The sequence below is a fragment of the Podarcis bocagei genome, assembly GCF_964188305.1.
Source record: "Podarcis bocagei genome assembly, chromosome: 11".
Classification (NCBI taxonomy): Eukaryota; Metazoa; Chordata; class Lepidosauria; order Squamata; family Lacertidae; genus Podarcis; species Podarcis bocagei.
Genome location: NC_138136.1, coordinates 7,015,899 through 7,029,105, shown reverse-complemented (window position 1 = coordinate 7,029,105; position 13,207 = coordinate 7,015,899). Strand labels below are relative to the sequence as shown.

Genomic DNA, 13,207 nt, shown 5'->3' with positions numbered 1-13,207 from the left:
TTAATTTTGCTGCCTTGATGACAAAGCACCTCCTTTTTGTTTCCAGACTTGCTTGTGATAATACCTGGGGCTTGGCCTTTTAAAAACCTTGGATTGAAATGGAATGCTTATCTGTATATTTATTCATGAAGTCAAAGCCAACTTTGGATAATTTTTTGGACACTGTACTATGGTCACAGATAGGCAAATGAAATATCAAATTAAAGCACAGAACAAGATTTGAAGAAAAATAATAGAGACCTTGTGAGGGAACATAGCAGTCCAGATGACCACTGGCTGTCAGTGTCCTGTGCCACTTGAAGTTGCATTAAACAAATTATATTGAAGTAAAAACAGCTTTTTTAAAGTAAAAAAAGTTGACACTGCCCTTCCTCAACAGTTCAGCCTCCAAAATCTCTCCTCCAGATTGATTTTCTTTTCCAAATTTCACCCACTCCCAGTCTCCATGAAGTTCAGCAAAAAACCAAAACCAAAACAAGCAGCTGTTGAATGATATCCGATACATTTAAAGAAATATGTTCTGGAACTTCCTCATCTCCATCAGATGCCAGGGCAGGGGGCAAGGTTGTAAAGGGGAGGCAGTAACTAAGGGACAGGAATTAAGAATGAAAATGAAAAAATGGAACTAATCGCCCAGCAAACACTTGATCACGTAATGTGCTCTTTTTAATGCACTCCAGCACAGAAGAAGACACAAAGTTGGTGGCAACATTTTAATTTGCTTATGGCACCTCAACCCTTTAGGCTGGCCTTGACCATGGGCATCCTAGGCACTCTGCAGAAGCTTAGTAGGAAAGGAAGAACTCTCAGGTGGTTGGAACCTCAGTTTTTTAGGGTCTGCTATATTTTCTATAGGGACACGGGTGGCGCTGTGGGTTAAACCACTGAGCCTAGGACTTGCCGATCAGAAGGTCGGTGGTTTGAATCCCCGCGACGGGATGAGCTCCCGTTGCTCGGTCCCTGCTCCTGCCAACCTAGCAGTTCTAAAGCACGTCAAAGTGCAAGTAGATAAATAGGTACCACTGCAGCAGGAAGGTAAACGGCGTTTCTGTGCGCTGCTTTGGTTCGCCAGAAGCGGCTTAGTCATGCTGGCCACATGACCCGGAAGCTGTACGCCGGCTCCTTCGGCCAATAAAGCGAGATGAGCGCTGCAACCCCAGAGTCGGTCACGACTGGACCTAATGGTCAGGGTCCCTTTACCTTTACCTATATTTTCTATATAAGAACAAGCATTTGTCCAAGGAGACAAGTCTTGGAATTTGCTGCTGAGCAGTCTTCAGCCTGAAACAATACTGATAGTCCAATTTTTCATGAACATATCTAACATAGATTTGATGTCTGGACTGGCTTTCAGTTTAGTCACCTTCATTCAAGCCATCACTGACTTCAGGCACTCTTTATTGAAAGCCACAGCTCCTCCTGGATCTCATAATAGTAAGATAAATAGGGTGAGTGTTATCAGGATAATAATGGCATTTGTTTAAAACCACGAGGGACAACATTATCTCTGGAGGCAGCCAACAGGATAATTCTCAGGAGTGCCTGCCGCGTAGGAGTGGAACCACCGCAAATTGGAGCCCTGGCTACCAACCCACAGAGATGTATTTGTTTGTTTATGAAATTGCTATCTTGTCCTTTCTCCCAAAGGAGCCCAGAGTGGCAGACAAGAAAGTAGTAAAAGCAATACAATTCTGACAAATGAAAACATATTTAAAACAAATAAAAGCATTTAAACACAAAAAGAGCATTTACGAACTTTGAAAAACAGACACAAACCCTCACAACTAATCATTTCAGAGTTGCTAGGAATGTATCTTTCACCCATCAAATGACCCAGAAGGGCACATATATTTAATATATTGGGCATCTTCCACTATTTTTATGATTTATATATCATAAGATATTTATTAAGATTTTCAAAGTGTTACAAAATAAAAATAAAAATAGTTAAAAACAACTCATTCTTTCCATTACTTATTTTTCATTAGCTTATTTCCCGGACCTCCTCACGCCTCCCTTTTTTGCATTCCAGTTCAGTTTGTTGGTTCAGCAAATCCTTACCCTCTTTATTTATCCTAGTCTTTAATCTTAAGCTATTGTAAAATTAAATTTTTAACTATTAATAATCCATTTTTCATATTCCTTTATAGTATTACAGCTGAAAACCCCTTAATTTCTATCCAACATCATTCTAACATTCATTAATTTTACAATATTTATGTAAATAGTCTTTAAATTTCTTCCAATCTTCTTCCACCGACTCTTCTCCCTGGTCTCGGATTCTGCCAATACATAAAAAAAGTTCTGTCCTTCTTTGGCACCAATTGGCCAACTATGCCCAGGAGAAAGGCCTCTGGTTTCTTCAAGAAGGTATATTTAAATACCTTTTTCAATTCATTATATATCGTCTCCCAGAAAGCCTTAATCCTTGGGCACGTCCACCAAAGGTGAAAGAATGTACCTTCAGTTTCTTTACATTTCCAACATTTATTATTGGGCAGATGATAGATTTTTGCAAGCTTGACTGGGGTCATGTACCACTTGTATACCATTTTCATAATATTCTCTCTTAAGGCATTACATGCCGTAAACTTCATACCTGTGGTCTATAACTGTTCCCAGTCAGCCATCATTATGTTATGTCCAACATCTTGTGCCCATTTAATCATAGCAGATTTCACCGTTTCGTCCTGAGTATTCCATTTCAACAGCAAGTTATACATCTTTGACAAAATCTTAGTTTTGGGTTCTAACAGTTCTGTTTCTAATTTTGATTTTTCCACCTGGAAACCAACTTTCTTGTCCGAATTATATGCCTCCATTATCTGATAATAATGAAGCCAATCTCGCACTTTGTTTTTTAGTTTCTCAAAACTCTGCAATTTCAGTCTATCTCCCTCTTGTTCCAGAATTTCCCAATATTTCGGCCACTTGGCCTCCATATTAAGCTTTTTCTGTGCTTTTGCTTCCATCGGTGACAACCACCTTGGGGTTTTGTTTTCCAATAAATCCTTATATCTTATCCAGACATTAAACAATGCTTTCCTGACAATATGATTCTTGAATGCTTTATGTGCTTTGACCTTATCATACCACAGATATGCATGCCATCCAAATACGTTGTTAAAACCTTCTAAATCCAAAATGTCTGTATTTTCAAGAAGCAGCCATTCTTTCAACCAGCAAAAAGTTGCTGATTCATAATAAAGTTTAAAGTCTGGCAGGGCAAATCCACCCCTTTCCTTTGCATCAGTTAATATCTTAAATTTTATTCTGGGCTTCTTGCCCTGCCAGACAAATCTAGAAATATCTCTCTGCCACTTCTTGAAGCAATCCATTTTGTCCACAATTTGCAGTGTTTGAAACAAAAACAGCATTCTAGGCAATACATTCATTTTTATCGCAGCAATACGACCCAGCAGTGAAAGCTTCAAGTTTGACCAAATTTCTAAATCTTTTTTCACTTCGGCCCAGCATTTTTCATAGTTGTCTTTAAATAAATTCCCATTTTTTGCTGTCATATTAATCCCCAGGTATTTCACTTTCTTAACCACTGTCAAACCTGTCTCATTCTGAAACCTCTCTCTCTCGATCGGTGTTAATTTTTTCTCTAAAACCTTAGTTTTTAACTTATTCAGTTTAAATCCTGCAACCTGACCAAATTCTTGAATCAGTTCTGAAACCCTTTTAGTACTAGATTCTGGCTCCTGTAATGTCAACACTAAGTCATCTGCAAATGCTCTCAATTTGTACTGTTTAGCTCCGACTTGTATACCTTTAACCAACTGGTCCCTTCTAATCATATTCAACAAAACCTCCAGGACCGATATAAAAAGCAGTGGGGAAATTGGGCAGCCTTGTCGTGTCCCTTTTTCTATCTTAAATTCTTCCGTCACTACATTATTTACAATTAGTTTAGCCTTTTGTTCTGAATAAATTGCACTTATACCGTTTTCAAAGCCTTGGCCTACCCCCATATTTTTATGATTTATATATCACCTAACATGCTTACAAATTATAAAATACCAAAAGCAGTTGTACGTCTTTCAGATTTAAGAAGTTATATTTAAGCTCCAGTTGCAAAGAGAACAGTCCAACTGGTATGGGTTTTGATTGGGGATGCGGCTAGTATGTGCTGATTGCTGCAACCCTAAATTATGTACATGTACCAGGGAGTAAATCTCATTAGACACAATGAGATTTGCTTCTAAATAAACAAACATGGGATTGCTTCATAATCTCCACCACATATATTGGTACTGTCTTTATGAATTCCATTTCTAGGCTGTTATCCCTGTTGAGTTTGCAGAGTGGAAAAAAGCAGGATGGAATTCTGAAAGCATACATACATATGTAAACATCACTGTTGCTGATGAACTATTGATGTTCTGACTGTGCACTTCTTCAAAAATATTTCAGATTCCCAGTAAATCACACAGGAATAATTTAGATTCTCACACCCGAATATTCTTGTAATGCAACAGATTCCTGAAATACAATATTCCCAAATGCCTTAATTGCTTTCAGATTCCTCTATACATAGATATATAAATCTTCCTCATATCTTCAGCCTCCATCAGAACACCCTGGAAACACATTCTGCAATCTTATGGGAACTCTGATGCCACTGATGCAATACGTGGTGGGGGAAGTTCTCTGAGGGCAGTGCTTAATGAGAATGCCAGCCTCTAGGCACCAACACTGTGCCACTGCTGTTAATTAAACTTTAATATGTAGCATAAAAGAAGTGAGGGAGGAATGCATGACTGGTAGAATTTACACCAGAACAAATTTATGATGAAAGACCAGATCTCTCTCCCCACCCCCCGATTTTGTTTTTGAAGCATTCCAACTTCATCTAAGATACAGTCTCCCCGACAAAATTAATCCTATCTTTTGATCTTCTATTTTATTAGCTGGAACTTACAACTTTATTTCAACGTCACTTGGAATTACAGTACAGTGGTGCCTTGCAAGATGAAAATAATCCGTTCTGTGATTCTCTTCGTCTAGCGGTTTTTCGTCTTGCAAAGCAAGCCCATTGACGGATTAGCGGATTAGCGCTATTAGCGGCTTTTAGCGGCTTATCTGCTGATCGGATCAGCTGATAAGCGGCTTAGAAAAAAGGGGGGAGGGGAAAACCAGCAGGAACTCGCAAGACATTGTCGTCTTGCGAAGCAAGCCCATAGGAAATTTGTTTTGCGAAGCACCTCCAAAACGGAAAACTCTTTCGTCTAGCGAGTTTTCCGTCTTGCGAGGCATTCGTCTTGCGGGGCACCACTGTACCTTTTAAAAATGAAAAGTGACAAATGGAAATCCACTTGTGCAACACAACTTCCAGTTTCTGTTCTTTCCCCTCCAACTTCTCCTCCAAATTTGCTCTGGCGGGTTCTCTCCCAACCTTTCACAGCAGACTTGGGTGATGTGTTGAGGCCTTCCCTTTCGCATGTTGGGTCTCATTCGCAGATGGAGGGCTCTTTGATCCATGAGAGGATGTGATTTCTTTTTGCTGATTCCCCTTCCTTTCACAGCCCAATGCGCACACACACCCCAGTCTGCTCCAGAGGATTGGAAGACACTTTGGAACACCATGAGTGGTGGCATGGGAGACAAAAGCTCTCATCCCTTTCCATTCATGGGAACCACTGCATTCAAGAGTCCTCCATGAGTGCAGGGATGCCACTGGTTACAACTTGCTGCATATAAACTCAGAATGGCCCTTATTCTGATACTTATCTTGCACAAATGTTCTGTACTAAAATCAATGGTAGCTGAAGCCATGCAATTTACAGTGGCGTAGCGTGGGGGGTGCAGGGGGGCGAGCCGCACCGGGCGCAACATCTGGGGGTTAGGATTAGGGGGCTCAAATCCACGGGTTAGGGGGCGCAAATTACTTGCCTTGCCCCGGGTGCTGACAACCCACACTACGCGGCTGGCAATTTATACTCTCACTTGTTGAGTCTGGGTTAGTTGAATACAGAAGATGTTCTATGCAAGCTGTTAGAATGTCCTCATGTTTCCTCCAGCTTCCTCCCGTGCTTCCATCAGTTGGGATGGGTGCCTCTTCAAAATATGCCGCTAGCTGCATATCAGCTACCTAAAGCATACAACAGAGTAACTGTTTCCTAAATGCAGTTTTGCATGGTAAATCTTCGTGAATATGATTAAATTTATAATCATCTGCCAAGGGTTCCAGAAACATTAGAGGAGTGCAGGAAAGGAAACCCAACTCTGGCCAGAAGTATCATTTTTTCTCGCTTTGACTGCTCTTAAATTCTTTGCATAAATGTTGCATGTATATTCCCCTCCCTGCAAAGTACACATTAAGGACCTGTGTTCTGCATTACAATGAGAGCATTACTCCTGCCATATCTGAGAAAGAGAATGTTGAGCCAGATTTGAGTATTGTGAAAGTGGCTCGATGGCACAGAATAACTCTTGTGAGATAAGCACATTTAATTGGTACAGAAAACATGTACAAAATAATTATCTCTATATAACACGTGACACTGGCCTGTTATTTGCATTCATTTTGTCTCATATACTCTCAGAGCACACATTAATTCAAATGAATTCAGTGACTCTCTTTCAGCCTCAGCCCCACCCCATGGCTCCTTTTACCTATGTGAGAATCCAGCATCTAGCACATGTTTTCCCATCAACACAGCATTGTGATGAGAGATTATGTTCCTGTGGAACTTCTGTCTTCCTCAGATGTTTTCCAGAGACATAAAACTTATTCCATTTGGTGATAGGTAGCATAATGTTTCAGCCAATCCTTCTGTTAGAAAGATCCATTCTATTCCTGTTAGGGTGGGCAGCTTGGGTAGCCACTTCCCAGAATTCTTTGGTAGAAGTGCTTTGAATGCATGGTGTAGATGTGACTTACAATGCAGTGCCTTTATTCATTCAGTCCCAAACACTGAGGATCCTACATTCTGCCTTACTTTTGAGGTGACCCAACTTGTATAACCTCATCAGACCTTTAGTGTTTGTTTGCTTTTTCAAAGTAGCCTTCAGTGGAGTGGAGCAGAGCCATGGAACCACGCTCCTGACACTGCCATCACTACAGTTTATCTGGACTATGCTGGTGTGAGGCTGTGAGGGGTGAGATGAGGGCTGGGGTGTGTGTGTGTGTGCACTGCTGAAGTCAATCTGGCAATCCTTTATAGGCCTGGCCTTCATGGCCTAGGACCCTCTTACCTATGGGACCGTCTCTCCTGGTATGTCCCACAGAGGATCTTACAGTCTTCAAATAAAAACATCTCGGAGATCCCGGGCCACAGGGCAGTTAGGCTGGCCTCAACCAGAGCCAGGGCTTTTTCGGCTGTGGCTCCGATCTGGTGGAACGCTCTGTCACAAGAGACTAGGGCCCTGCGGGACCTGACATCTTTCCGCAGGGCCTGCAAGACAGAGCTGTTCCACCAGGCGTTTGGCCAAGGCACAGTCTGACCCCCTCCTTCTGTAATCCTCATAGCACTCCAGCCCAATGGTTGCCATTAATTTGATTTTGAATTAATTTTAGAATGAATTGATTTTAGAATGTATTTCAATTAATTGATTGTGATTTTATGAAAACTGTGTTATTTTTACTGTTGTTAGCGGCTCTGAGCCCAGGAGGAGGGGAGGAGGGAGGGATATAAATTATTATTATTATTATTATTATTATTATTATTATTATTATTATTATTATTATTATGTTGCCCTGCTCCAACCCAATGCTATTCAGCTAAGCTGCTGCAATGCCGTTACTGGGACAGCAGCTTCATCTTCGCCCCACTATAATGGGCGCTATTACTGCTTTAAAAATATTTTTTAATAAACATTCTTACATTGGTCTTGAGGTTTGGCACATGTCTGCGGCAGGCTCAAGGGATGATGTTTCCTCTAAAGTGCTTAGATTGCTTTGGCTCCATGCTGCCCATGCATTAGAGAAGCCTCAATGAAAGCAAGCAGATCCCTGCCCTGAAAGAGACAGCAAGAGTGAGGCACTCTGAACATTGCCTTGCCTAAGTAAGCAATGTGCTGGTATTGTTCTGGACTTCTGGGAAGAAGCCATGGCTGTTTAAAGTGGAATGAAACTGCTTTAAATGTGTAGCGCCGATGAGGCTCCAATGTGTTCTGGAAGTCTGCTCCAAAACCAAAGTGTTCTAAAACCAAGGCATGCTTTCCCATAGAAAGTAATGCAAAATGGATTAATCTGTTCCAGACTTTTAAAAACAACCCCTAAAACAGCAATTTAACAAGAATTTTACTATCTAGTGAGTCCATTGATCCATAAAATGAAAGCAATAATCAATGCACTGTACTATAAAATAAATAAGACAGTATTGTGGATGATAAAAATTAAAATTAATTTTTGTTCTTACGTGCATTGATGATAGTCATTGTTTGGATGGGGGGCTTTTATCCATTTCTGCAGCCACACAATCAATCAACCAGTAGCTGAACTGGGTTCCACACAGTCACAAAAATGAAGTCACAAGCCACAGTCACAAGTCCATCCCATAAAAGGAAGAACAAGTGGGTCAAAAAAATGAAAAAGCGACATAAAGAAAAACCCCAAAAAGAAAATGCAAAAGCTCCAAATATCACCTCTGTGTTGTGTGGGTGCTCGGGACTCAACAGCCAACAGACTCAACAGGAAGATTCTGATTAGCAGCAGGGGACTCATTTTGGAAATGGAACACTCTCAACATGTTCAGCTTCCAAGGCAAAGTTCACAAACTGGAACACCTACTTCCGGGTTTGCAGCGTTCTATTTCCAAGTTTTTCATAAACTAAGCTGTTCTAAAACCAAGGTACAGTAGTGCCCCGCAAGACGAATGCCTCGCAAGACAAAAAACTCGCTAGACGAAAGGTTTTTCCGTTTTCGAGTTGCCTCGCAAGACGAATTCCCCTATGGGCTTGCTTCGCAAAACGAAAACGTCTCGCGACTTTGTTTCCTTTGTGTAAAAACCGTTAAAACCAAGGGTGCTTAGCTTGAGCAGCTGCAGTTGTGACTTGGCTTCGAGGAGCAACTGTTAGCACGTGGTTTGGTAGCCTTTTCTCAGACTTTGCTCACTTTTGAAGATTTTCCAAAACTTTTCCAGAACTTTTCCAGAACTTCTCTTTCATCCATTTGGTAAGTTAAACTTTTATAACTTTTTGGGGGGGTTTTGGATTTTGGGTTGGGGTGTTTGGGATTCAAGGACTTGGTGTTGGGAAGGGGTTTGCAAGAATCTGGGGGCTTGTGGGCCTTTTTGGGGAATTTTTATGATTTTCTGTGACCACTGGGCCAGGTTGTTTTTTTTTGAAAATTTTTCTGAGTTTGAATTTCTGAGTGCTGGCTGGCTGGGGGAACAGTGGGGGAGGTTTCTGCAGAAATCTGGGGGCTTGTGGGGGTTTTTTGGAATTTTTATGATTTTCTGTGACCACTGGGCCAGGTTGGTTTTTTTTGAAAATTTTTCTGAGTTTGAATTTCTGAGTGCTGGCTGGCTGGGGGAACAGTGGGGGAGGTTTCTGCAGAAATCTGGGACCATTTGGGTTTTTTTTGGAATTTTTATGATTTTCTGTGACCATTGGGCATGGTTGTTTATTTTCAATTTTTTTCCCCTGAGTTTGAATTTCTGAGTGCTGGCTGGCTGGGGGAACAGTGGGGGAGGTTTCTGCAGAAATCTGGGACCATTTGGGGTTTTTTTGGAATTTTTATGATTTTCTGTGACCATTGGGCATGGTTGTTTATTTTCAAAAAATTTTTTCTGAGTTTGAATTTCTGAGTGCTAGCTGGCTGGGGGAACAGTGGGGGAGGTTTCTGCAGAAATCTGGGACCATTTGGGTTTTTTTGGGGAATTTTTATGATTTTCTGTGACCATTGGGCATGGTTGTTTATTTTCAATTTTTTTTTCTGAGTTTGAATTTCTGAGTGCTAGCTGGCTGGGGGAACAGTGGGGGAGGTTTCTGCAGAAATCTGGGGGCTTGTGGGGTTTTTTTGGAATTTTTATGATTTTCTGTGACCACTAGGCATGGTTGTTTATTTTCAAATTTTTTTTTCTGAGTTTGGATTTCTGAGTGCTGGCTGGCTGGGGGAACAGTGGGGGAGGTTTCTGCAGAAATCTGGGGGCTTGTGGGGTTTTTTTTGGAATTTTTATGATTTTCTGTGACCACTAGGCATGGTTGTTTATTTTCAATTTTTTTTTTCTGAGTTTGGATTTCTGAGTGCTGGCCATGTTGTTATTTTTTGAATTTTTTTTTTGTCTGGGTGGGGAAGCAGTTGGGGAGGGGTTTGCAGCAGTAGGGGAGGGGCTGGGGGAAGCAGTTGGGGAGGGGTTTGCAATTTCTGTGTTGTGGGTGGGTTGGTGCGTGTCTGTGGGAGCAGTTGAGGTTTTTGAAGACATTGGTGATTTTTGAAGCTTTTCCTAAACTTATTTTGCAGCCATTTGAGGTTTCTGAGGACTTCGGTGGTTGATTGCTGAAGCTTTTCCAGAACTTCTCTTTCATCCATTTGGTAAGCTAAACTTTTAAAACTTTTTTGGGGGTTTTTGGATTTTGGATTTGGGGTTGGGGTGCTTGGGATTCAAGGCCTTGGTTCTGGGTTTTAATTTCTGTGTGGTGGGTGGCTGGGTGCTTTTGTATTTTTTGGGTTTGAAGCACATCACTGATTTTTTCTTCTGTTTCTGAGTTTACGAAGGTAGGACCTGTGCTGCCATGGGACCCAAGAAGACTGCTGCTGCGGTGGCCGGCGAGAGGAAGAAGGAGAAGGTGACGCTGGAAATGAAGAAGGAGATCATCCGGAAGCACGACGGCGGAATGCGTGTGACGGACATCGCCAGGGAGTACGGCAGGAACCCATCGACCATCGGGACCATCCTGAAGATGAGGGAGAAGATCCTGGCGACTGATGCAGCCAAGGGAGTCACCAGGATCGTGAAGAACCGCCCAGCTGTCCTGGAGGAGGTTGAGAAGTTGCTGCTCATCTGGATAGAAGAGAAGCAGCGTGCAGGGGACACAGTGTCTGAGGCCGTCATTTGTGAGAAGGCCAAGGCCTTGCACGCTGACCTCATCCGGGAACAGCCAGGAACCTCAGCCGAGCCAGAAGTCTTCAAGGCTAGCAGAGGTTGGTTTGACCGGTTCAAGACAAGATCTGGCATCCACAGCGTGGTCAGGCATGGAGAGGCTGCCAGTTCTGATGTTCCTGCGGCTGAAGAGTTTGCAGCGGAGTTCCTGGAGCTTGTGAAGACAGAGGGCTACGTTCCGCAGCAGGTCTTCAACTGCGACGAGACCGGGCTGTTTTGGAAGAGGATGCCCAAAAGGACTTTCATCACTCAGGAGGAGTCCAGGTTGCCTGGCCACAAGCCCATGAAGGACCGTCTGACCCTGCTCTTCTGTGCCAACGCAAGCGGCGACCTGAAGATCAAGCCCCTGCTGGTGTACCACTCGGAGAACCCACGGGCCTTCAAGAAACACAAGGTCAACAAGGAGCAGCTGAGTGTCATGTGGCGATCCAACAGCAAGGCTTGGGTCACACGTGTGCTGTTTGTGGACTGGGTCAATCTTGCTTTTGGCCCTGCTGTCAAGCAGTACCTGCTGGACAACGACCTGCCGCTGAAGGCTTTGCTTCTGATGGACAATGCTCCTGCCCATCCTAAAGGCCTTGAGGTGGACTTGTTGGAGGAGTTCAGCTTCATCAACATCATGTTCCTGCCGCCTAACACCACGCCACTGCTCCAGCCGATGGATCAGCAGGTCATCGCCAATTTCAAAAAACTCTACACCAAGGAGCTTTTCAGGCGATGCTTCGAGGTGACTGACTGCACCACCATCACCCTGCGGGAATTCTGGAAGGACCACTTTGACATCGTCACCTGCTTGAAGATGGTCAACACGGCCTGGAAAGGGATCAGCCAGAGAAATTTGAATTGCGCTTGGCGCAGCCTGTGGCCGGACTGTGTGGCACCAAGTGACTCTGATGCACCAGAGTCAACAGTGGTGCAGGACATTGTTGCCTTGGGGAGGACCATGGGCCTGGAGGTCACGGAGGAGGACGTCTGCGAGCTGGTGGAGGGGCACGACGACGAGCTGACCACCGTGGAGCTGGTCGAACTGCAGGCAGAGGCTGCGCAGGAGCAGGCCTCACTGGAAGAGGAGGAAGCAGCTGAGGAACGGCTGTCCTCCGAAAGACTGAGGGACATTTGCCAGAAGTGGAAGGAGGTGCAGACTTTTGCAGATCTACACCACCATGAGAAGCACGTGGCACATGACGCTGGGAACTTTTATGATACGAGGGTCATGTCGTCTTTCAGGGAGCTGCTGAAAAGGCGGATAAAGCAGCAGACTATGGACAGGTTCTTGACCAAGAAGCAAAGAGTGGAAGAGGAGCCTTCTTCGAGTGGTCCCCCAGAGTCTTAGAAAATGTACTGTACACTTTGTTGATTTTTAAATGTTTTTCTGTCATGTTTTATCCCCTTTGCCGAGAGCATGTAGGGGGGAAAAATCTTCCCACAGGATTGCTAAGAGCATGAATGATACACAACGGAGACTACATGTGGGCCCTGCTTTTGCCACTTACCATCTGGCTTGGGGCTTGGGGCGGGGCCTGGGGCCTCACAAGGACTGTGTGCTGCTTGCTGCCTGCTGCCCAGGAAGACTCCCTGAGTGAGTGCTTGTGGGCCCTGCTTTTGCCACTTACCATCTGGCTTGGGGCGGGGCCTGGGGCCTCACAAGGACTGTGTGCTGCTTGCTGCCTGCTGCCCAGGAAGACTCCCTGAGTGAGTGCTTGTGGGCCCTGCTTTTGCCACTTACCATCTGGCTTGGGGCGGGGCCTGGGGCCTCATAAGGACTGCGTGCTGCTTGCGGCCTGCTGCCCAGGAAGACTCCCTGAGTGAGTGCTTGTGGGCCCTGCTTTTGCCACTTACCATCTGGCTTGGGGCGGGGCCTGGGGCCTCATAAGGACTGCGTGCTGCTTGCGGCCTGCTGCCCAGGAAGACTCCCTGAGTGAGTGCTTGTGGGCCCTGCTTTTGCCACTTACCATCTGGCCTGGGGCGGGGCCTGGGGCCTCATAAGGACTGCGTGCTGCTTGCGGCCTGCTGCCCAGGAAGACTCCCTGAGTGAGTGCTTGTGGGCCCTGCTTTTGCCACTTACCATCTGGCTTGGGGCGGGGCCTGAAGCCTCACAAGGACTGCGTGCTGCTTGCGGCCTGCTGCCCAGGAAGACTCCCTGAGTGAGTGCT

The 13,207-nt window shown here is 44.3% G+C and overlaps 1 protein-coding gene and 1 long non-coding RNA gene across 3 annotated transcripts; one reads left to right on the top strand and one right to left on the bottom strand.

The window, feature by feature from the left end:
- Positions 1-3,983: 3,983 nt before the first annotated feature.
- Positions 3,984-7,610, bottom strand: LOC308597912. Its single transcript, XR_014013279.1, has 3 exons — positions 5,926-7,610; positions 5,331-5,771; positions 3,984-4,858 (listed from the first exon to the last, which is right to left on the bottom strand). It is a non-coding gene; the product is annotated as an uncharacterized lncRNA (long non-coding RNA).
- A 2,693-nt stretch (positions 7,611-10,303) lies between these two features.
- On the top strand, positions 10,304-12,431 carry LOC308597574 (tigger transposable element-derived protein 1-like). 2 transcript variants are annotated; one of them, XM_081213410.1, is made up of 2 exons: positions 10,304-10,486; positions 10,670-12,431. In XM_081213410.1, exon 2 carries the CDS (start codon positions 10,687-10,689, stop codon positions 12,385-12,387), a length of 1,701 nt encoding a protein of 566 aa, XP_081069536.1. In that variant the 5' UTR covers positions 10,304-10,486; positions 10,670-10,686; the 3' UTR covers positions 12,388-12,431. The 2 variants fall into 2 exon arrangements, with proteins under 2 accessions (XP_081069536.1, XP_081069535.1); XM_081213409.1 differs by having other exon boundaries at positions 10,661-12,431.
- Positions 12,432-13,207: the final 776 nt, after the last annotated feature.

Excerpts from the sequence above, each read along its gene's own strand:
- LOC308597574 (XM_081213410.1), top strand. The coding sequence starts at position 10,687 with ATGGGACCCAAGAAGACTGCTGCTGCGGTGGCCGGCGAGAGGAAGAAG.